The sequence below is a fragment of the Anolis sagrei genome, chromosome 1 (genome assembly GCF_037176765.1).
Source record: "Anolis sagrei isolate rAnoSag1 chromosome 1, rAnoSag1.mat, whole genome shotgun sequence".
NCBI lineage: Eukaryota > Metazoa > Chordata > Lepidosauria > Squamata > Dactyloidae > Anolis > Anolis sagrei.
Window position 1 is genome coordinate 230,094,161 of NC_090021.1, and position 24,682 is coordinate 230,118,842.

General features: G+C 42.2%; 1 protein-coding gene across 3 annotated transcripts in view; it reads right to left on the reverse strand.

Moving 5' to 3' along the window:
- The window catches only part of PRKAG3 (protein kinase AMP-activated non-catalytic subunit gamma 3), a 29,775-nt gene that overhangs the window by 1,241 nt on the left and 3,852 nt on the right, over window positions 1-24,682 (reverse strand). The window contains exons 3-12 of one of the 3 annotated variants that reach the window (XR_009631344.2): window positions 23,928-24,586; window positions 22,176-22,257; window positions 21,777-21,835; window positions 20,569-20,614; window positions 17,672-17,726; window positions 16,974-17,100; window positions 14,309-14,474; window positions 11,383-11,420; window positions 10,361-10,507; window positions 8,178-8,359 (exon numbers count right to left, since the gene is read on the reverse strand). Coding sequence is in view for 2 of the 3 variants with exons in the window: in XM_060773205.2 (XP_060629188.2) it covers window positions 8,266-8,359; window positions 10,361-10,507; window positions 11,383-11,420; window positions 14,309-14,474; window positions 16,974-17,100; window positions 17,672-17,726; window positions 20,569-20,614; window positions 21,777-21,835; window positions 22,176-22,257; window positions 23,928-24,586 (1,473 nt within the window). In the remaining variant the exon portion in view is untranslated. The remainder of the gene's footprint in view (window positions 1-8,177; window positions 8,360-10,360; window positions 10,508-11,382; window positions 11,421-14,308; window positions 14,475-16,973; window positions 17,101-17,671; window positions 17,727-20,568; window positions 20,615-21,776; window positions 21,836-22,175; window positions 22,258-23,927; window positions 24,587-24,682) is intronic. The other 2 variants (XM_060773205.2, XM_067460663.1) reach the window with 2 other exon arrangements.

The following is a 24,682-nucleotide window of genomic DNA, read 5'->3' on the forward strand; positions in this document are numbered from 1 at the left end:
AATGGCATACCCCATAGGACCAATGCAGTCTAATTTCTATGGTCCTTTAGACCTTCCTGGAAACGTACTAGTCAAAAAGTGCTTCCTCTCAGCACATCCTCCTCCCTGCAAAAAGCTTGAAAAGCATTTGCTACTAAACTAATGGGATGAACTCCCTTTCATATTCTCTGGTGACTCACTGTCACTAAGGAGAGCAGGAAGCTCTTGTTCAATGGAATGCACTATAAAAACAGTTAATATCACTGTCCTATTATATTTGCATCCCTACCTTCTGAGCAATTCAGCACCATTTAAGCTGAAGAATATCAGGTCAACAAGACAAAGGATGACTATTGGGCCCAGGTTGCATTTGGCTTAGAGAAAGAGCCAAAGCCTTGATGAGTACAGTGAATGTTTTTGTTTCAGAAGAAAGGTCAAAGGTAAAGGTTTTCCCCTGACATTAAGTCCAGTCGTGTCCAACTCTGGGGGTTGGTGCTCATCTCCATTTCTAAGCCGAAAAGCCAGCATTATTTGTAGACACCTCCAAGGTCATGTGGCCGGCATGACTGCATGGAGCGCTGTTACCTACTCGCATGTTTTCAAACTGCTAGGTTGGCAGAAGCTGGGGCTAACAGCAGGAGCTCACCCCACTCCCCAGATTTGAACCAGCAACATTTTGATCAGCAAGTTCAGCAGCTCAGGGGTTTAACCCACTGCGCCACCAGGTCAAAGAAGAAGCAAATAAAAAGGCAGGGATTCACATTTTGTTTGCAGTAACTTTAAACAGAGTTGGAACCATGAGGCCCTCCAGAAGTTGTCAAGTTTGCAACTCCCAACAATCATAGCCAGCACAACAAATGTTGAAGAATGCTGAGAACTGTAGTTCAGTACCAACATATGAGGCCCTTTCACACTACACAGTTATGGTGCTATTATCCCACTTTAATTGCTAAGGCAGCACCCTGTGGGATCCTGGCATTTGTAGCTTGGTCAAAGGTAACAGGGGAGTGCCTTGGCTTAGCACAATGAATGCCTCCCCTCAAGTGGCAATCCCAGGCTTTCATGGGTTCATAATATTAGAATTGCATAATGTGAAAAAGCACCCAGATGGTTGGCTGATTCCTATCTCTGCCTTAACCAGATGTTCTGGCATGTTCATTTCAGACCACTTTCTTGGGTCATGTTACTTAGCAGGCTTTTCTTTCTTGCCTTCATGATTAAATGTTGAACTTGGAGAACATATTTCCTGCCTCGCTCTTGGAATTAGATATAGACCTTGGAAAAGTTCCATCTCCCAGCCAGTGTGCCTAGTTGCAATGCAGAATGGAGGATTCTAAGGGCTGTAGGTTACAGAAGTGGTTTGTTTATGTTCTGGTGTGCTGGCTCTTAAGCAACTTTGCAACTGGCAAGAGGAGGAGTTCTTAATTACAGCTATGCTAATCAAATTGCACAGCTTTTGTTTGGAAAGTCCCAAGAAATAGCAGATTGTGAATCATAAATAAGCTGCTCTAGGGTATCTGAAGTACAGATAAAGCAGAACTTGCAATGGAATAGCCTAGTGGGGATTTAGACCTAGATTTCCTCATACCTGGTCCCACAAAACAGATCTTAAACTCATTTCATCACAAACTACACTGTTAAGAGCTGAAACGAGTTGACAAAGTGCCAACTATAACCATGACTAAGCCAGATGGTCTTTACTTGCATTTTCTTGTCTCCTTTGCAAGCACTATACTTGGAAGTGAAACAGTTGGCCCAACCGTACATGAATGGGGGTGGGATGGAGAAGCTTAGGTCTTTTGAACATTCAAAGCAGCAGAGCCAAAGGTTTTTCTACCCCTATTCTAGAATAAATTGTAATTGATCTACCAACTTCCCTCTCGTTTCCTCTATACACCTTTTGATTTTAAATGACAAAGAGGCTCCTGTAAGAAGACACACAGCTTATACCAAAAAGGATGCTAACCTATTACATACACCACACACGAATCAATCCCAGCCAGCTGAGCATACAGACATATGTGAGCACAGATACAATCTTACACAGAGTTAGCTATGGGAAGGTGGATCTCACAAGTTTTTTGTGTTGGGAAAGGTCAACAAAGCTCATTTAGATTCAAACCCACTAGAGTACAGCTGCCTCAGATAAAAGTGGAGTGTGTGCATGTGAGCAAAAGTCAGAACAGCATGTCGCTCCTTTATCAGCAAACTGGTAGGGCATAAAAAGAAACGGTAAGCATTGCAGAAGCTGCATCAACTCAGAGTTCCACTGCTGATCTAGTGTCTAGATTGAGGGAAGTCATGCTACCCCCTCTATTCTGCCTTGGTCAGACCACGCCTGGAATACTGTGTCCAGTTCTGGGCACCACAATTGAAGAGGGAGATATTGACAAGCTGGAATGTGTCCAGAGGAGGGCGACTAAAATGTTCAAGGGTTTGGAGAACAAGCCCTATGAGGAGTGGCTTAAAGAGCTAGGCATGTTTAGCTTGCAGAAGAGAAGGCTGAGAGGAGACATGATGAGGGTCATGTATAAATATGTGAGGGGAAGTCATAGGGAGGAGGGAGCAGGCTTGTTTCCTGCTACCCTGGAGACTAGGATGCAGAACAATGGCTTCAAACTACAGGAGATTCCATCTGAACATTAGGAAGAACTTCCTGACTGTGAGAGCTGTTCAGCAGTGGAACTCTCTGCCCCGGAGGCTCCTTCTTCAAAGGCTTTTAAATAGAGACTGGATGACCTCTTGTTGGGGGTCCCTTGAATGCGATTTTCCTGCTTCTTGGCAGGGGGTTGGGCTGGATGGCCCACGAAGTCTCTTCCAACTGTGGTTCTATGATTCTGCAGATATCTTAGGTTGTACTGAGGATTTCAAATTGGGGTGTTACTAGGTTTCTGCTTAATTGTTTACAGAAACATTATGGGTTAATGTACTGTTGTTTTGAGGACTTAACACTCTAAAGCTACCAGATTTGATCTGATCTTGGAAAATAAGCAGAATGGTCCCTGATTAAGTGGAAAATGGACAAGTAATAGGATATGCTGTGGGCTACCTTTCAGATGAAAAAACTGGCAAAATCACCTATGAGGAACCTTTACCAAAGAAAACCTTTTGAAATTCATAGGGTCATCAAGGGTCAACAGGTTTTGATTTTGTTTTGTTTTTTCGTGTCACGAGCAACTTGAGGAACTGCAAGTCACTTCTGGTGTGAGAGGATTAGCCGTCTGCAAGGATGTTGCCCAGGTGACACCTGGGTGTTTTGATGTTTTACCATCCTTGTGGGAGGCTTCTCTCATGTTCCCACAGGGTGAGCTGGAGCTGACAGAGGTTGCTCATCCACGCTCTCCCTAGATTTGAATCTGCAACCTGTCAGTCTTCAGTACTGCCGGCACAAGGGTTCAACCCACTGCACCATCGAGGTCTGCTCAACAGGTGATTTGATCGCTGGTACACACACACACACACACATTGTTTTCTTATGATTAGACAGAAGGAGTGGGAAATTTCCAGTCCTCCAAATGTTCTGCAGTAGAAGTGTCTTAATTCTTTATCTCTATTTATTCTGACAATGACTTTGGGGAGCTGAACATAAAAAATGTCTGAAAAGCCAAAGGTTAGCACATCATTATATGGTATATTGTAATCCAAGGCACCACTTTTTGTACTTCCGTGACTCAGTGATTGTTTTGAGATTTGACTATTCTGATTCTTCGGGCAAGGCCCAGGATATTACATAGTTCTCCTAACATCTATGGCAACCAGCCTACTTACAAAAGCTAGGATTATGAAACGAAAGCACTTTTGCTTTTGTAAACATAATTGCTTCCTTTGAAGGAGGAGGGAACAAAGGGCATGCCAACAAAGGTGTTAAAGTAATGACATTATATGTTATCTTTTTCAAAAGCTTTTTTTTTAAAAAAACTCCTAAAGCTACTAAATAAATTTATTAGAATGAGGGGCAGGGATTAGTTAAGAAAAGAAAGCAAAGCTTTCATAGTGGGTGAAACCCAGAAGCAAGGTCTCTTAATTATAAGGGCACTGCTGGTGAAGTCATTTCTAAATTAGAATGGGAGCCAAATTTGCACATGACGCTAAGCGAAAAATCAAACACTCTGCAAAGTATTCCAAAAAAGTCTCTTCCAATTAGATGAAGGACAACAAGGCAAATGAAATGTAGTATAAGGCAAAGGTAAAGGTTTTCCCCTGAAATTAAGTCTAGTCATGTCCGACTCTGGGGGGTTGGAGCTCATCTCCATTTCTCAGCCAAAGAGCCAGCGTTGTCCATATAAACCTCCAAGGTCATGTGGCCAGCATGACTGCATGGAGCACCATTACCTTCCCACCGAAGTGGTACCTATTGATCTACTTACATTTGCATGTTTTTGAACTGCTAGGTTGGCAGAAGCTGGGGCTAACAGCAGGGGCTCACCCCGCTCTGCGGATTCGAACTGCCAAGCTTTCAGTCAGCAAGTTCAGCAGCTCAGTAGTTTAACCTCCTGCGTCACAATGGTATACACAATGGAAAATGATATCCACTTGACTTCCAAGAATCCCATCTGCACATATACACTGACAGGAGGAAAGAGATGGGGCTCTCTATGATATTTCAGTGAAAATAATCTGTACCCAATGGCCATTATTAGGAGCAAAAAAATCATTCTAAATCTTCAGTCCTTGCCAAGTAAGGACTTCTGAGTAATTCTGGAATTAATAGGCATTCAGTCTGAAAGGGAGCCCACGGTGGCGCAGTGGGTTAAACCGCTGAGCTGCTAAACTTGTTAACCAAAAGGTCGTAGGTTCGAATCCAAGGAGCGGCATAGGCTCCGCTGTCAGTCCCAGCTTCTGCCAACCTAGCAGTTCAAAAACATGGGAAGGTTACAGTGTTCCGTGCAGTCATGCCGGCCACATGACCTTGGAGGAGTCTACGAACAATGCCGGCTCTTCAGCTTATAAATGGAGATGAGCACCAACCCCCAGAGTCAGACATGGCTGGACTTAATGTCAGGAAAACCTTTACCTTTAATAGCTCTGAAAGAGGCATGCACAGTATTGCAATTTCAGGGATTATCAATCTGAAGATAAACATGCATTCTAATACAGAACAGATATATTTGGAATATTGTACACAATGTGTAGCCCTCCATATGTTTGCAGACTATAATTCCCAACTAAGCAAGCCACCGCAGAAACTCTAGGACATATAGCCCAGCAAGATTTATAACACCCCGACACAGAGTATGGATTGTCACATTTCAAAAATAGCACATGACAAGGGTTTCTAAAATTATGAATGGGGGAAGGTAGTAATGCTGTCTCTTTTATCATAATAGGACACAGAGTTAACCTAAAAAATCAATCTACAGTATAAGATGAACAAAAGAAAATACTTAATTTTGATAAGTTAACTGGAACAACAGGTGTGATTGTCCACGACTTCAAAGAGGAACTCTATCACATTACTCAAGAGAAGGAAATCCATATTCAGGGATACTATAACACAGACAACAACTGCTGGAGTTGGTGCATCTGCTACTTTCTTGTTTTGCTTTGAGGCATCAAGTGGTGTGCTGCAGAAAATAGGATGCTGGACTTGATCAGATGCTGAACCCATCTACTAAAGCTCTTTCATGAGCTAATGATCCTAAGCAAGAATGGAAAAGTCATGTGGGTGCATGGGACAGGTTCCCCTGCCCAGGGACTGTGATGAACGATACCCTCTAACTTACCCCTCCCCCAGAAAACTGATGTGGCTAAAGGTCCACTTATAGGTTGTTTTTTTTAAAAAAACATACCAAATAACTTATTTTTTGTTTTAAAAGACATACCAGAGGCAATATATCTTGTTTTAAAGGCCAATTCCACTTTTAGAAAGCTTCTATGAACATGATTCTCTGTTTTTAAAGGACTCCAGGAGCCACAAAAATCAGACTAACTATGGCTCACATCAGGTCCAGTAGATAGTTTTCCTTCTTTTCTCTGAGTCATACACTGAGGAATGATCAGGCTTTGTAACAAAAAGTGCAATTCTGTTTTATAATGTAACCCACCCTGAAGGGGGTATATAAATAAATAAATGAAGGTACCATAGGGAAAATGTGACACACTGCGGATTCTAGGCAAAATGCCTATGGCACTAGCAGAGTAATAAACAGAGTACACCAGCCAGTAATAAACATTCTAGCAACTATAGGATGGCTAGAGGGAAGATATAGAGGGATCCCTCATGCCCAATGACTTTTTATTTGTGGGTTGGGGAAAGAGATTTAATACACTATCTGTTACACTGCCCTTGGTATAATGACCCTAGAAACCATCTTCTGGGAGTCCTTTTGCAAGAAAGGGCAGCATGGCAACAGTCAGCAGTTCTCTGTGACTTGTTAGCAGATTATTCCAAAAATATAACATTAAAAGTTGCCACATTTGCATTTCCAGCCCAAAAAATCTGAGCTAAATTATTAAAGTCCACAGTAGAGGCTAGAAACCGAAATGGAGATAGTTTGGGATGATGCAAATCAGACATTTTTATTGTTGTTATGTCACCACTACTGTAATTTTAAAGAGCCAGTATATAGAATAAGTTTAAATGTTTCTATTGGAAAGTGTTTATTATACTTTTAAAGGCTGTATATTATTTGATATCATGGCCTATGGCTGGTACAATAAATACTTCATTCATTCATACTAGCAACTATAAAAAGAAAAGTCATGATCCTGTTTTTGAGATGTAGCTACAATCTGTCTCCCAATTTGAACCCTGTCACAACCCACCTAAAAGTCTGGCAGCTACACCAACCAAAGTGTTTTGGCAAATGGGGCACTGAAGGAGGTGGATCTAGGAGGCATTTTCAGTTAAGGCAATGGTGTTACAATCAATAATATAATAGCAAACTTTAGGAGGCCCTAAATCTTGTTTCTAATATTTAAATACTGGACAGGATGCCAACTCAGATGTTGAGATGTGGGCTAGATGGAGAGTAAAAGGGGGAGGGAGGGGAGGAGGAAAAAGAAAAACTGCTGGACACAAGTGGTTGATAACTGTGGAATTGGGATTTGTAAAGTTAAGTAAATAAGACACATTATATGTAATGTAAGTGGAATTTCATTATCGAGATTTGTATTACTCTACTTGTGTCTACAATTAATAAAAAATTAAAAAGAGATCTTAGTGCTTTTGTTTTTTGTTTTGTTTGTTTTGTTTTGTTTGATGGTGTCAGGGTGACTTGAGAAGCTGCAAGTCTCTTCTGGTGTGAAAGAATTGGCCATCTGCAAAGACGTTGCCCAGGGGATGCCCGAATGTTTTGATAGGGAGCTGGAGCTGACAGAGAGAGCTCATTCGCGCTCTCCCCAGATTCAAACATCCAACCTGTTGGTCTTCAGTCCTGCCAGCACAAGGTTTTAACCCATTGCGCCACCGGGGGCTAGGAAAATGCTTCAGAGTGGTTCTCAACCTCGGGTCCCCAGATGTTTTTGGCCTTCAACTCCCAGAAATCCTAACAGCTGGTAAACTGGCTGGGATTTCTGGGAGTTGTAGGCCAAAACACCTGGGGACCCACAGGTTGAGAGCCACTGCTTCAGATGGACAAGATTCTGAGTCTCTAATTGGAAATAGGGCTAACATACAGCTATAATTCTGTCCACTGAAAGGGTTTCATGTTAAACACACATAGGCACCCCATTTTCTGGGACACTGATATTTTGGTTTGTCACTATCCATCAAGTCATCCAATTCTTTCATGATCCCTGCTCATGCAACAAATATGACACACACACCCCTTCTCTTGGGAGTGTGCTATGCAAGCAACAAGTGACTGTAGTAATAGAAAATCCAAACAGATTAAGGATGAAAGGGAAGCAGTTAATCGTAAAGGCTCAAGCACTGTTTCAATGTCTCTGGGTATATGAAGAGATCTCTCAGAACACAAGCCAGTAAAACTTGGGAATTTGCCTCTACATGTGCCTTTATGTATGTGTGTGACGGAGGGAGGAAATGCACAAGCACAGAGACCCGAAAAGGCACCCGCAAGACTCCTTTGTGTCCATGATCCACATCATTGGCCTTGCTTCCAAACTGGGTGTTGTTTGGTGCTAGACAGATAGAAATACAGACCTGGCTTGGCCGGACGGACAAGAGAGAGGACCCAGCAGCAAGGCAAAAACGAGCAGCAGGGAAGTGGCCCAAGAGGCCAAGGCATGAGGCCTACCTGAGCTGGAGAGAAGCGGAGGAAATGGAGGGTACAAATGGAGGAAGGATGGAGCGTCGAGCAGCTTAAGAGTTTAGGGCATCGATACCTGCAGGCGTGAGCACCAGAGCTTGGAGAATGTCAGAGAGGGACACGATCCCCCGCGGAGCGTTCTTCTCATCCACCAGAACTAGGCGATGGACCTGCCAGACACGTGGCCACAGACCACCATGGGGAGGACAGTAATGGGAGAGGGAGACATGAGTATATGACAACATGGAGGAAGAGGGATCATTCCTACCTTAGAAAAGACTTTGTGATATTTCCCTTTTGTACAGTGCTCCCTCCCCAGGTTTGCATACCTCCACATCTGCAGAAAATACACCTGCCCAATCCTTGATCAAAATATACCTCCTAAGTTTGTAAGTCTTATGGTAGGAATCCTTGCTATCAGGGCTTATGGGAAGACCAGGTCTGCCCTATAGGTTGCTGCTACTGGAGCACAATAACCAATTGGGAAAGCATGGAAAATGTGTAGCCCTCCAACTTTTGTTGGATTGCAACACCCAACAGTCCTCTCCACTGACTGCCGGCTAGGACTGTTGGCATTTGCAGTAACAAACTGAAGAGCCCCAAGATGAGGTCACAACTATAGAAGTTTCTGGAACTGTACTCCTTAAAGGTGACATCCTCCCCCCCCCCCCAAAAAAAAAACCCCAAGTTTTAGGCATGTTCCCTACCCCTAGAATAGACAGGGGAGGCTTTGAGTCTGCCTGCGTTTCAATGTGTCATTAGGTCTCACTTTCAGCAGCAGCAAGTGAAGATTAAGAGCTTTAGGCAGGCCTGGACTATCCATTAAGCCAAACAAGCACATGCTTAGGGAATCAAAGGAAGGGGAGAGAAGCACAGAACTTTTCCATTGCTGGATTTACCAGGGACCATATCGTGCAAAACCAGCTGAATCAGGTTCCACATAAAGAGTACACATAATAAAAGACTTTGTAATTAGAAAATGTAAGAAAAAACATTTCAAACATAAATAAAGTGGAACTATACAAAAACAGTTTCACTTTATTTAATGGCGCTCTGTGCAAACATGCTGGCCACATGACCTTGGAGGTGTCTACGGAGAACTATAACCATGTAACTATAAATTAAATCAAACCATATTAAATGGAGAAAGAACAACATCTAGACATTTAAACATGGAATTAAAACTTATTAATATAAAACATTAAAATTGCATAATCCAGAAACCTTTGCCTTTATCTATACAAAAACAAACATTGTTTTTCATCATACTATAAGTTTTGATTCATATTGAAAAACAAAATGTTATTATATGGTTTATTATTGTTTATATGTTTGTTTGTTTTTTCGTGTCAGGAGTGACTTGAGAAACTGCAAGTCGTTTCTGGTGGGAGAGAATTGGCTGTCGGCAAGGACGTTGCCCAGGGGACGTCTGGATGTTTTGATGTTTTACCATCCTTGGGGGAAGCTTTTCTTATGTCCCCGCATGGGGAGCTGGAGCTGACAGAGAGAGCTCATCCGTGCTCTCCCCGGATTCAAACCTCCGACCTGTCGGTTTTCAGTCCTGCCGGCACAAGGGTTTAACCCATTGTGCCACCAGGGGCTCCTGTTTATATGTTGAATTTGATATATATGAGCAGAGAAAATAAGATAGATAGATAGATAGATAGATAGATAGATAGATAGATAGATAGACAGACAGATAGATATAGATCGATAAATAGATCCATAGATAGATCCATAGATAGATAGATCCATAGATATGTAGATCCATAGACAGACAGATCTTTTCGATGTTGAAGGCCTACAAAGTGCAAGCTCAGATTGCCTGAAGGAAGGAGGAGGTGAAGGGAGTAGAAGGAGGGGTAGAAATGTGAGTGTGGTGTGAGTTTTCAAACCCTTATATAAAAGCTGCTGCCCCCTCTTTCTCTGTGCGGTACTTTCCTGACTTGATTCATTGCACAGGCCCACCCCTTAATTCTTCTGCAGAATTAACTATTGTAAATCTTTTAAAAATCTCCTCATTTCTAGTCTTAATGGGGAGCACAGGCTAGGAATTAAGGCACTGAGCATCAACAGAGTGTAAGGACGCACAGGATAACATTGTTCCACACAGTAGCTGTTCAACAAATCCCAGCCCCTTTACCTCCCTCTGCAACAGCTTCCTGGCATACCTGCTCTTTGGCAATACGATCAATGATCTCTTCCATTGTTTCGTAAGGGTGGCATGTGAGCACTCCTTCCAGGCAGACAGAGCGTTGTTTGAGTGCTTCCCCCACACTGATATCCAGGTTATTGTAGGACTTCTGGGCAGCCAAGTGCTAGGGACAGTAAGCAGAGAAGTGAAGAACAGGACTGGAATTGCACTAGCAGGTCAGGCAGGAGTCTTGGTGTGACCAGGAAATATGCCCAGATTTTGGAAATGCTGCTGTTTTGGACTATACTTCGCAAAAGTTCCAAAGACTGGGGATTCCGAAAGTTGTCATCTAAGCTCTGAGTATATCCATGCAGCTCCTGCTTTTCTAAAAGGCGGGATCTGAATTTTTGATATACAGCCAGCCCTTTGTGCTCGCAGTGGAACAACTATGTAATGTTAGACCAAGAGGAGGCAAACACAGTGGGGCCAGGAGTCAATTTTCTCCCCCTGGGATTCTTAGGGGCCGATGGACTGCCAGAAAGAAAAAACCAAAATAGGAAGTAACCAACAATCAACCTGTGGGGTTGGAACAGCTTATTTTAAAATGATAAGCAATTGAGGGTGGCCTACTCCTGCACCCTAGTAAAAGAAAATTTGCTGCTTCTATAAAGGCTTTTCTTAAAGAATTTTCTTTACAAAATTATATTTAGATGGCATTTAACTCCAAAAACATATCAAAAATATACAAAGGAGCAAATAACAAATGCTGTAAATGTGAGGTCCATTAAAGGTCCTACTACATGTCGTGAACCTGCAAAAAGGCCAAAAAAATCAGCAACAAATCAATGGGATAATCCAAGAAATTTGTAAAACAAAGATCAGCTTCAAACGAGCACTCTTATTATTAGGTCTGTTGGATTACCACATAAAACAGGATGTCATGCTTCCACATGCACAGTAGTTCCATTTTTCATGTGATTTCCAGCCAGTTTATCCCAAGACAATACTTTTGTTTATGTTACAACCTCAGCATGAAAAGGTGGACCATGTCATACTTACAATCACATCGAAGCGGGAGTAGAGCCCAACTACACTCCCTGTAAAAGCAAAGGAAGGCAAGACAGCACTAGAATAATAGTAGTAATAATAATAAGAAGAAGAAGAAGAAGAAGAAGAAGAAGAAGAAGAAGAAGAAGAAGAAGAAGAAGAGTTGCGGTGAGTTTTCTGGGCTGCATGGCCATGTTCCAGAAACGTTCTCTTCTCGTGTTTCGCCTGCATCTATGGCAAGTGTCCTCAAGAGGTTGTGAGGTCACAACCTCTGAGGATGCTTGCCATAGATGCAGGTGAAACGTCAGGAGAAAATGCTTCCTGGAAAATGGCCATACAGCCTGGAAAACTCACAGCAACCCAGTGATTGTAGCCATGAAAGCTTTTGACAATACAATCATCATCATCTTCATCATCTTATTGTCTGCCTCTCCATGAGGCTCAAGGCAGGATACAACCACATTAAAACAAAAGATAAAACACTATTAAAAGGCATACAACAAGATACACAAAGTTAAAATACAAGTTAAAATCCACTAATGCAGAGTTTTTCGAACTGCTCCTCCAGATGCTTTGGTAACTCCGCTCCTAGAATTCCTAATAGCTGGTAAGCTGGCTGGGATTTCTGGGAGCTGAAATCCAAAACACCTAGAGGAGCACAGTTTGAGAAATACTGCACTAATGAAATGCAGATTAAAATTCACAATTTAAAATTGAGTGGGTAGACCTGCCAGAAGAGATGAGTCTTCAATTGTGGCTTAAATTTCAACAAGTGATCTAGCTATTGAACCTCAAATATTCAAAGCAGATTTTATGCAAGAAGGCCATCTTGCATGTAACCTGGACCCAAACTATACACTTTTACTTTGCTCAGAGACTAATTGGCAGTCAGCAGAGTGACTTTAGTATGGGTGTAATATGTTCACTCCTGGATGTTCCTGTAACCAGTTTTGCTATCGTATTTTAAACTAACTGGAGTTTCTAAACTTGATACAGGAGTAGTCCAATGGTATTGCAAAAGTCAAACACTGAGGTTACCAGTGCATGTCCCACAATCCTTAGGTCCTCCAAACCTAGGAAGGAGCGCAGCTGGCATAACTGCCGAAACTGGTAGTAAGCACTCCTGACCATCGCATCTTTCTGGGCTGACATTTCAAGAGATAGATCCAGGAACACTCCCAAGCTGCAAACACAGTTTTTCAGGGGAAATGTAATCCCATCCAAAACTGGTTGACACACCTCCACCCCCAGATTAGGACCCTTCATAGCAAGCACCTCTATTTTGTCTGGATTCAGTTTCATTTTTTCCCCTCATCTAGCCCATTATCTCCTTTAGGCATTCATTCAGAGGAGACACACTATCCTTAGCCAGAGCTGTTTTGGAAGGCATAGGGAAATATATTTGGATATCATCAGCATATTGATAGGACCCTGCCCCATGCCTCCTCATGATCTCTACCAGCAGTTTCATATAAATGTTAAAAAGCATTGGGGATAGAATGACACTTTGTGGGATGCCACATAACAGCTCCTTTTTTGAGAAGCAGCTATCCCAAAGCACCACCATCTCTAACTTGTCTGAGAGATATGACACGAATCACTGTAGCACAATACCTCCAATTCCCAAAGCCTAGATGTTCCAGAAGGACACCATGATCAATGATATCAAAAGTCGCTGAAAGGTCTAGAAGCAACAACAGAGACCCAAGCCCCTTGTCAGTGTGAAAACAGAGATCATTCAGTAAGGCAACCATAGAAGTCTCAACTCCATATCCTGCTCTGAAGCCAGTTTGAAATGGGTCAAGGAAGAGTGTGTTATCCAAGTCGGCCTGAAATTGGAGGGCAACTGCCTTTCCAATCACTTTGCCCAAATAAGGAAGTTTAGACACTGGTCCAGGGGATCCAGGGAGGCCTTTTTAGAAGTGGTCTAACTACTGTTTCTTTTCAACCTGATGAAAAATTCTCTTCTCTAAGAGATGCATTGATAATTTGTTGTATCTGAGAACTAAATCCATCTCCTCCCTAGATCCTCTTTACTTGTCTCAGAAGCTTGTACACATCAACAGTATTCACTAATTGAAACTGATCCAGTGTAATCCCACTCACAGAGTTACTGGATACCTCGTTGTCAACTTCTTGTCCAATGACAGCATCTAGCTCAGCTCTGATACTAAAATTTTATCTGCAAAATGGTTATTAAAGTATCAGAGTGATCTACTGATGGATCTAGCAATGGATTCAGGGGGAGGGCACCTGGGTTAATCCTCTCATCACTCTGAACAGCCCTGCTGGATGTGAATCCCCAGATGTAATACGTGCAGAATTGAACGCTTTGTCCGCTGCGTGTACTGCCACCTTGTAGAAGCAAAAATGGCCTCACATAAAAGTCGAATGACTTCAAGGCCTACCTCATAATGGCGTAATCTATTGTATATGACTAACAGACATGAGAAACAGAAGCTGGATTTCTAAAAACCAAACTACCAAACAAACAATGAAATAATAACAGAGAATGCATTGCCACATCAACTGCAACAGCATTTACAATAATTCCTTTGGCAAGCTGAGGTTCTGTCATTTAAATGAAGACCAGATTCTGACCATAACTAATATATCTTCATGGAAGTATTTTTATCTCCTTGGTGATAAGATCTGTCTAAGAACCTCTCCCTAGAGTTTTGAAATTGAGACCAGGGCAACGAGTAATGTTGTCCAGCAATCCAGACTACTGAGCCAGAAGTTTTAGGGGTATGGTAGAATATAGATCTAATTAATTTTTAAAAAATCATATAGTCTTTCAGTAGGCAAAGAAAAAAGGGGATCTGATTAAAAAATAAAATTATGTTGTTTGTGATTGAACTCACTAATTATAGCTAAGACTTCAATGAGCCTGTAAAGACAGGGATGAGCACCGCAGTGGGGCCCACCACAGCCATACCTTTGTCATTAATAACTGGCAATGCTGAGACTCTGCGGTCCACAAAAGTCTCCAGAGCTGTGTAAACAGGAGCTGACTCCAGTACAATCGCAACATCCCGGAAGGTGCCAATGCCCAGCTCCTGGATGGTTCTCTGCAGGAAACGTGGCTTTGGAAGCATGGCGCCCTGGAGTAAAAAAAAAAAAAAAAGATGGTTGGGAGAACCTATGAAGGAAACTTTTGCCCTGAGCCCACAATTCAAAGGGACACAAAGAGATGCTTGGAAGTGGCAAGAGGGAAATCTGGCAAAGACAAACCAAGATGGTGATAAAGGTGACATTCATAGAATCATAGAGTTGGAAGAGTCCAACCCTCTGCCATGAAGCAGGAAACTCGCATTCAAAGCACCCCCAACAGATGGCCATCCAGCCTCTGTTTAAAAGTCTCCAAAGAAGGAGCCTCCACCACACTCCGTGGCAGAGAGTTCCGCTGCTGAACAGCTTTCACAGTCAGGAAATTCTTCCTATTGTTCAGATGGAATCTCCTTGTTGTTGTTTGAAGCCATTGTTCTGCGTCCTAGTTTCTAGGGTAGCAGAAAACAAGCTTCCTCCCTCCTCCCTATGACTTCCTCTCACATATTTATACATGGCTATCATGTCTCCTCTCAGCCTTCTCTTCATGTCTCTGGTCCCTTTCTCCCTTTGCCTCCTGAAGGCTGGTATAAACATTAACTACCTACTTACACAGAATTAAGATTTTGGATTCATGTCCCATCACAGCCACCACAGATTCCTGTTGGGGGATGGATTTCAGAAGCCATCATTTTAATCTTCCTTTGTGATCCCAGTGTCATTTCACTATAAGAGAGACTTGGCAAAAAGAGGCCATCCAATGTTGCTGGCCTCTCCCAAGGAAAAGGGTTGATGGAATTTGGAGTCCAAAATCAAAGATGGACTGTACTTTTCACTCCAGCTCCAAGACACTATAGAAAATGAAAGTGACAACTTCCAGCAACCGAGTGCAAATTTAGAGTGTGCTGGATGACAGTTGTTGCTCCTACCAGCTTATAACCTTACCAGTGTCCTAAGTACAATAATGGAGAGAGAGTGTATTTTGGCAATCTCTTCTCAAACCGGGAGCTGATCCCATTTCTCGCTCCTGTCCTCCTACATAAACAGACTCTTCTCATTTTTAAAGATCATCTCAGAATTTTTTTATTCCCCATTAGAGGCACCTGGTTTCTTTGCCATCTTTGTTCCTGTCTCCACCATGTCTCTCATAAATATATATGACAAACTTGAACACAAGAGCATGTAAAAAATAAGTAAAGCAGAGTGCTTCTGGATGAGACCAAAGGCCTACTGAACACAGTATTCTGTTCCCATAGAATGCATCTACACTGTAGAATGAATACAGTTTGACACTACTTTAACTGTCATGGGAATGTTATAGGATCCTGAGATTTATAGTTTGGCGAGGCACCAGCACTATTTGTTAAATAAGCTGAAAGATCTTGTGAAACGACAATTCCCATGATCTAATAGAATTGAGTTATAGCAGCTAACATGATGCCTTCATTATGCAGTGTAGATGCACTGAGTCGCAGGAAGCCAGATTAGATTACTGTAAAAGAACCCAACTATGCTACAAATCTGTGACTCTGTGTACCCAAAATTGCTTCTTTTTTCTTTCGTGACCTTCATAAAACCCCACCTTTTTCCACATGTCTTATCTTCAGAATTATTTATTTATTTATTTATTTGATGCACTTATTAACCGCCATTCTCAGCCCATAAGGGCGACTCATGGCGGTGTACAGTACACATAAAAGACAATTACAAAAAAGCCAGTTTCAACAACATATAAACTATACAACAATTACAGACTACACTAAAAATCCGCTTCGTCTCTTAGTGGAATCATAGCCAGTCTCATATTCCTTGTTCCATTCCAGTTCTCATTACCGTATTGTTTAGCACTTAATTAAATGCCCTCTCGAACAGCCATGTCTTAAGGCTTTTTCGAAAGGACATGAGGGAAGGCGCCTGTCTGATGTGTGCAGGGAGAGTGTTCCACAGCCGGGGGGCCACCACCGAGAAGGCCCTCTCCCTCGTCCCCGCCAGCCGTGCCTGTGAGGCAGGCGGGATCGAGAGAAGGGCCTCCACAGACGATCTCAAGGTCCTCGTGGGCTCGTAGGCCAAGATGCGGTCGGAAAGGTATTTACCCAGAATACCCAGTTCCAACAATAAGCACAATTTAAAAACAGGTAAGTAAATATGTGAGGCTTAAGTACCCTGAAATCATCAGAATACACATGATCTTGGAAGCTAAAGAGGTTAGACTTGGTTAGTACTTGCAGAGAATAGTAGGCGAAATTCCAGAAGGAAAGAATGGCAAATCAACTCTGAGTGCTTTTTGGCTATGAAAATGCAAGGAAAGGGTTTCATATGTCAACGGGTAAGATGAAAACACATGTACAACTGCATATGTCCACATTCATGCCCCTCCTTTACTTCCTCCCCACTGCCTTTCCCCTCATCGCCACTGAGCTCCATGCAGACAAGCATCTGCTATTTTGGTTTATGTTACTCTGTGTAAACCATCACACATTGGGCTGCCAGCACATCAAATAAGCACTGAGTTGCCAACGCATCAAGACTTCATATCCAATCTGCTGGGTACTCACAAAAATATGCAGAAACTTAAGGATGCGCTTGTGCGTCAGGATGTGAAGGACATTCCCTGAGATGGGCTCAATCACAGGCAGCCGGTGGATTTTGTTCTTAATCAAGGAATAAACAGCATCAAAGAGGCTGCGGAAGAGAGTAAGAAAATGGCCATCTTGTTGTAATATACTGTAATCAAACCATTTATACACTAGGACACCTGTTTGCCACTGCCCATTATGGGCACCAGTTAACATGGGTTTTAAGCATTTGGAAACAGCTATGGCTGCCATGCTACTGTGACAGAGGGTGTTACCATTCAGTTGCCTCATAAGTGATAAAACAGCAAGTGAATCATTTTCTAGCTAAGAGACGAAGAGCAATGACTTCACTCTTTACTGAAACTAAAGATACAATAACCATCTCCCTAATAATTTGGCAACCACGGGGTTTTCAGCCAAGGAGAAGTATCTATCCAGCTTTCAAGGAGGGAGGCTTTTGGATCATCTCTGGCTCTTCTTCCTAAGTCAGATGTCCCTTTTCACCCTGCAAAACACACCTGACAAGAATAGGATGGCATGTATTTGACAACACGCAACACAGTGGGATATTTGCAATGGGCAACTTGTGGAAAGAACTGGGATGCTGTCAACCTCTACAGAAGAAAAGGGAAACCTCCACATTACCACCTCTTTACAAAAGGGATGTGATGACTTACCTATCATTTGGGGAGATGCACACTAGGGGTTTGTAGGAACTTTGCAAATACACCTCTGGGGAGAAAGGAAAGGAGCTGAGTAAGTAAGGAGCCTCCACCCTTGTTAGGGTATGAGATCACCTAACTAAGGTTAAGTAATGATGAAGTATCTGTAAAGCAAACTTCACTGAAGAAATCAGTGTTGGATTTCCAGCCAATTAAAAAGGGTGGAGAGTTTACATCCATGTTTGTGTATATTAACTTGAGATCAGCCTTCTTTTACCTGAGGCACTCTAGGAGAGTTGGCTTGCATCTCTCAGTAACACAGCAAATGCTGGTTGAGGTCTATGAGTCTATGAGTCTACAAGTTTGGATCATGTGATTTTAATGTTTTTAATTTTTATACTACATGTTTAAATGCCCTTATGGTGAATTTGTGCTATTGTATTTTATAATTAGTCATATGCTGTTTGATTTATGATTTGGTTTATGTATATAAGGCATTGAATTTTGCCATTATTTTTTGTAAACTGCTTTGAGTCCCCCCAGAAGTGAGAAAAGCAGTATATAAATACTGTAATAAAAAAATTAATTGAGAATGATAGAAATCATTATCAAACATATGTGGAGAACTCCAAGTCAGAGAAAGACTGATATACTGTGGCTTATATTGCCTGTACCGTGTAGACTGAAAATATAGTAGCTCAGAAACCAGAACAGGCAACCAGGAAGCCTGTGTCTGTGGTGGTTCTTCATTTGACTCTAAGGGGTAAATTCCCATTCTGCGGCTTATTTCAATACATTACCAATTGAACAGCAATCTTCTACTAACACAAGCATGAGAATATGGTTGAGGAGATATATACTGTCCTGAGGTGGTCATCTATTGCATTATACATTTTTCTTCAAGCTATATATGCTTTTTGAAAGCATGTAAGAGTAAAAGAAAGAGAAGGGAGGAAAGTAAAAACAGATCCCACTGGAAAGTCCCTCCAAAACACAATTCAGTTTTGTTCCTGATATGTGTCAAGGAGCTTGAGATGCCTACTGTCCCAAAAATACTTATCGTGTGAAAAGGAGGGGAGATCTCATTTGGTGTGCTGTTGCACGCTGGGCCTGGGCATAAAACTGTAGACAGGACATAAATTCTGTGTGCCCAATGGGACGCCGGGGCTGCCTCAGATTAAAGGCCTTTGGATTTCCTTAAAACAGAGTCTCTAGATTGCTTAAAAGTTCAACAAAGTTAATTAATTAATTAATGAATTAATTAATGAGTTAATTAATTAATTAATTAATTATGAATAATTTTCATAATTAATTAATGAAAACAAACAGGTACTTCAAGGCTATCTTAATAGTCTATTGGCTCTCTCAATCTTGTTCACTGGGAACAGGCACTATCTTCATAAACTGTAATTTAACTAATGGGGAAATCCTTAACTTCTAATCTGGGCAGTCTGTCTTTGCCTCTGTTGGCGTGGAGCCCCTACACCCGGTACCAGCTGCGTCTGGCTTCCGCGAGTGACCCTTATCAAGCAGAGCTTTGTAGACTTCCAAGGGAAAAGGAGTTCAGGTTTCGGTGGTGGCTGGCTGAAGTCCCTCAGCAAAGGAGCTGTAAGGCTGTATGATCCTCGGCCAAGCTGTGGGCTATATAACCCCGGCCAAGCTGTAGAAGACGAAGCTTTCTGCAGGAGCTCTTGGTATTATGTCCTGTATGGAAAGCTTCTCTGTGTGGACTGAACTCAAAATGGCTCCAATTCCCACCCACACCCAAAAAGGAGGCGGGACCAGGGAACCTAATGATAATTGACAGGTGGCTTGCCCTATGATTGCAGCCAAAAGAAGCCACCTATCTGCAGAGTCCCTGAAACTTAGGACTATAACAAACATTAAATGCAAAGCAAACAAAATTGGAGCTCCTGGTACAGCTGTACCTGCACATTTGGAGTAGTCATATAGGGAGAACTGGGTTTGGAAATGGATGGATTCAACAGAAGGATTTAGGTATTCTTCTGGAATGAGATTACTTATAGGAAAACAGGCTGCATTTTGATCCTTCACATAGCAAGAAAGTTCTGCTAGAAGTGTCTTGGATGATGTCATCTAGCTGAAAATGAGCCCCTGATATTATACCTTCAGCATTTGTTATTTTAATTTTAAAACACATGGCCATCTGCCAGGGGTGCTTTGAATGTGATTTTCCTGCTTCTTGGCAGGGGGGTTGGACTGGATGGCCCACAAGGTCTCTTCCGACTCTATGATTCTATGATTCTTTATCCATTCCACCCTTGTTCCTCTGCAAAAAGAAACCCATTGCCAGTAGCTATGTTACATATAATTGCTTCATAAAAGCTGAATGTATAGGTACATGCAAATCAACAAAATCAGAAGACCAGTGTCAAATACTCAATAGTTGGGCAGACAAAGCAAAATAGCAATTGTTGTTTCTCTCACTCCTTTGGAGGTGACAAAATACTATTACATTGTCAATATTTTTATTATTCTTTTTTTTAAAAAAAAAAAAATCTAGACTAGTGGCAGGCAGGCAATATCTGCCTCTTTATTTCCAGGAACAATTTAGTTATTATGGTACAAGTCAATCTATGCAGGTAGCACTGAGAAAGAAAATACAAGCCATCTTTAGGAAGAACTAATGGAAAAACACAAACAAGCCACAGGCTAGGAAAACCCACACCAAAAGCACAAGGGGGAAGCCCTGAAACCTCAATCAGACAGAACACCAGCAATTTAGGATCCTAGCATTCAGGGAGAAACAGGTTAAGCTCATACAGACAGATACAAGCATGCACACTTAGACTCAGCAGGATGTCAACTAGATGCCCATTTATGTCAATAATTTCAATGGCATTTCACTGCATTCATGCACACCTCACTCCCCCTAGTGGGACTTTCCTTACCTCGCCATGTTTCAATTTTGTGTTCCTCTATCTCATATATCTGAACCTAAAAAGGCATAAAATTGTAGTGATGAGAGGGAGGAGATGTCGTAAAAGGTCATGCAAAAAAAGGTAATAACCCCAAGCTTGGTGCGGGCTATGTTATACAGATCCTCCAAAATTGTCCACATGGATGGCTGAGATAGTGGCACCTTTGCTTTTTTTAATCATTCAAAGGACATAAACTTTGTTTCATGCACAAAATTATTTACAAATATTGTTTTATAAGATTGCCTTCAGGCTATGTGTAGAATGTGTATATGAAACATCAATGAATTTCATGTTTAGACTTTGATCCAATCTCCAAGATATCTCATAAACATATGCAAATACAGGTATTCCAAAATCCAAAATACTTCAGGTCCCAAGCATTTTGGATAAGAGATACACAGCCTGTATTTTAACAAGTTAAACAGTTGAGTCAATTGAGCCCAAACAGGAGATAGTTGAAATGTGATATGAGAGCCATCCTCCTTCAAGTCCTACTCTTGCCAATTCGTAATGACAAGGAGATAAGCACCTGCAAAGCAAAAGCTCTGGCAGTCCTTTCAGACTGGTAAGAGAGTAAGAAAATGGCCATGCCATTGTGATATGTAGTCAAATAATTAATTCATACATTAGGACACCTGTTTGCCACTGCCATTACGGGCACCAGTTAACATGGGTTTTAAGGATTTGGAAAGAGCTATGGCTGCCACGCTACTGTTGACAGAGGGTGTTACCATTCAGTTGCCTCATAAGTGATAAAACAGCAGGTAAATCATTTTCTAGGTAAGAGATGAAGAGTGATGACTCATTATTGAAATTAAAGATACAATAACCATCTCCCTAATAGTTTGGCAACCAGAGGTAGCCGTGTTCTCAGCCAAGGAGAGATTTCTATCTAGCTTTCAAGGAGGGAGGCTTTTGGATCATCTCTGGCTCTTCTTCCTAAGTCAGATGTCCCTCTTTGCCCTGCAAAACATGCCTTCGTTCCTTTTGACAAGAATAGGATGGTATGGATTTGACAACACACAACACAGTGGGATATTTGCAATGGGCAACTTGCAAAAAAGTTAATGACCCCGAGCTTGGTGTGGGCTTTTTTTAAGTAGCTGTTCCAAGTTCTGATGAATGGATGGGAAGTTCATGACAGATCTGGAAAGCAGGCTGAGGTCCTGGAAACTTACCAGAGGTGATCGGTAGTAACGATGTAGGATGTTAATAAAGTCAGTGATAGTCAGCATACCTGCATGAAGGGATTACAAGAAAAAAGGAGAAAGAAGGAGAAAAAGAACACACAAACACATATACACACACACACACAAAGAAGGGGGCTGGAATAGCTGAAACCCCAGGCATGGCAGGTCAGTTCGTAAGGCAACAGACTCAGTCCCCGGGCTGTTGACGCTTTTCTTTATAAGCCACCCACAGAATCCTGCTTTTATAGATATTCCTCCTTCAGTCCAAAGGACTCCAAATCCAATGAGCTCACATAGCCATATTTTGCGCTTTCCAGAGCCTAACATCCACTGCTGGCCTCCTCACACATACACACCACCCTAAGCCTATTCAATGGCATCACTTACCCACAAAACATTTCTTTTTGTTGTCCCAGAGAGGAGCAGCTCGCACCCCATTAGCCACCATGGCAAAGAAGGCCTTCTTAATCTGGAGAGAGAAACAAGTATATGGGCTAGACTGGCCACTAATGTTCATCTTGCTGCAATAGCAATAGCAGTTGTGTGTACATATGTGGATAGCTGCATCTGGCCTAGGAGGATGAGAATGGAAAATCTGGAAGTTTGGAAAAATCCACATCTCCACCACATTTTTATTTGGTCACAATTTCGAATTTGACCTGGTAATCACAACAAAAATGTTTCTGCCTCTCTGCTGTAGTACTCTTCACAGCTGAAAAACAGGCCTAGGAGTGTCTCAACTCTCTGTAGCTATGAGACAGCAAAGATACTTGCAGTAGGAAAGGTAGACTATAGCCTTCATACTTCTACTGGATCCCACATCTCTACCAATTATAATGCTATGGTTGTATTGCATTGGTCATGTACAATCCTATGCAAGCTTTGAATGTGCATTTTAGGGATGAGTACTTACAATTCCCAGAGAGCTCTTGTGTCTTGCTAAATTGCAAACCATGGGATGTGAATTGTGAAATTCGTTTGAATTGTGAAATTTGTTATTGTGTAGAACAGGTATCCTCAAACTGTGGCCCTCCAGCTGTTTGGGCCTGCAACTCCCAGAAGCCCTATCAAGCTTGTTCAATTATCAGGAATTTTGGGAGTTGAAGGCCCAAACAGCTGGAGGGCTGCAGTTTGCAGATGCCTGGTGTAGAACAAAAGGGATCAAAGTATTCAAGAATCCCTAGGGTGACAACTACACAGAATTCCTGTTGATTTATATTATTTCAGAGAGAGAGAGAGAGAGAGAGAGAGAGAGAGAGAGAGAGACTGACCTGAACTATGATTTCAAACCTGCATGATTTAAACAATGTTTTAGTAATTTTAAAGCATTAACAAATTGTTTTAATTGTGTTTATCGTTTATTACTGTTGTTGACATTGAATGGATGCCTGTTGTAAAGCCGCCCTGAGTCCCCCCTCTGGGAGTGAGAAGGACGGGATACAAATATGCTAAATAAATAAATAATAAGACCAAATTGTATTTTCTGCTCCTCTTCAAGCACATGGTGAATTTTGTGTCAGTATAACATTATTCTCAAATACATTGCTTTACTTTTACCACGTAGAGGAAACAGCAAACATTCACTTACACAGACTGGCCAGGTCCCAACTTGCTTCCTGTTAGCAGGATTATCTCAAGCACTGACAATGCAATCCATCCCTATCACTTCATGTGCACAATCCTATGAACCATTTTGTTTAGAGCAGTGTTTCTCAACCTGTGGGTCCCCAAGTGTTTTGGCCTACAACTCCCAGAAATCCCACCCAGTTTATCAGCTGTTAGGATTTCTGGGAGTTAAAGGCCAAAACATGTAGGGACCCCCAGGTTGAGAACCACTGGTTTAGAGGCCTTGCGTTCCTTTTGTCACTACAACTCCAAAGCTCTCCCAGGCAGCATGTCCATTCATCATGCTGGCTGAAAAACTCTAGAATCTGTGATATTTGGGGTTTTTTAGGTGAAAGAAATAAGGCTGTTCAAAGCCTTCAGAAAGAGGAAGCAGATCTGTGTACAAATGAGTCAGTATCTGATCATTGGAGGTTGAACATTTGTAAGAAGCCGTTTCCTGGCTGACATTAGTCATCAGATTCAACACAAAACCCATCACCTCAGCACCCACAATAGATCCCACGTCCTTCTCACCTGCAAAGTGGTGTCAAACACTACCAGTTTTGAGCTGGTGGGGATGGCGTCGTAACAGTGGTGGCTCCGCATAAACTGCATATAGAGCTCAGCATCCGGCCCCAGAAAGTCAATGTCAGGGCCAAAGCCAAGAATTTCACAATCTAGAGAAATTATGTCCCCATCACTTTCTTTATTCCTCTGTTCAAGCTGAGTACTTTCCGCTGTTGTCGCTGCTGTGGACGTTGTTGTTATAATTGCTTCTGTTTCTTTTGGATCCCGGTCAGGTCCTTGGCTATGCTGACTGGCATCTTTACCACCTGGTGCAGTGACTCTGGCCTTCCTGTCATCATTTATGTCTCCCAGCATCACACCCTCCTTTCCACTTGCATTCACTTGCTTACAATCTGTTCCTGTGGCTTCAAGCCGACCATTTTCAGCTTCATCCAGCTCTTTGGCCTTTGCATCTGCAGTCTTGACAGTCAGTTCTGTCACTCTGCCACCTCCGTTTACTGCCTTGGCATCTCGTGCCACAACTTCGGGATCATAGTTCATGCTCCGGCCACCTGACATCCCATTCAGCTTGGCAGCTTTGCCCTCTGCAATGAGGTCTTTGGTCTCCAGAGCTACAGCGTTGGCTTTCAAGGCAGATTCCTTAACATCTTGAGAAAGGACGGGGCCTGGCGGGCAAAGGGAAGCAGTGGAAATGCAGACACCAAAAGTCTTTTGGTTGGTGAGATATTTAAATAATCTTGGTCTTTTAGACCAGTGGTTCT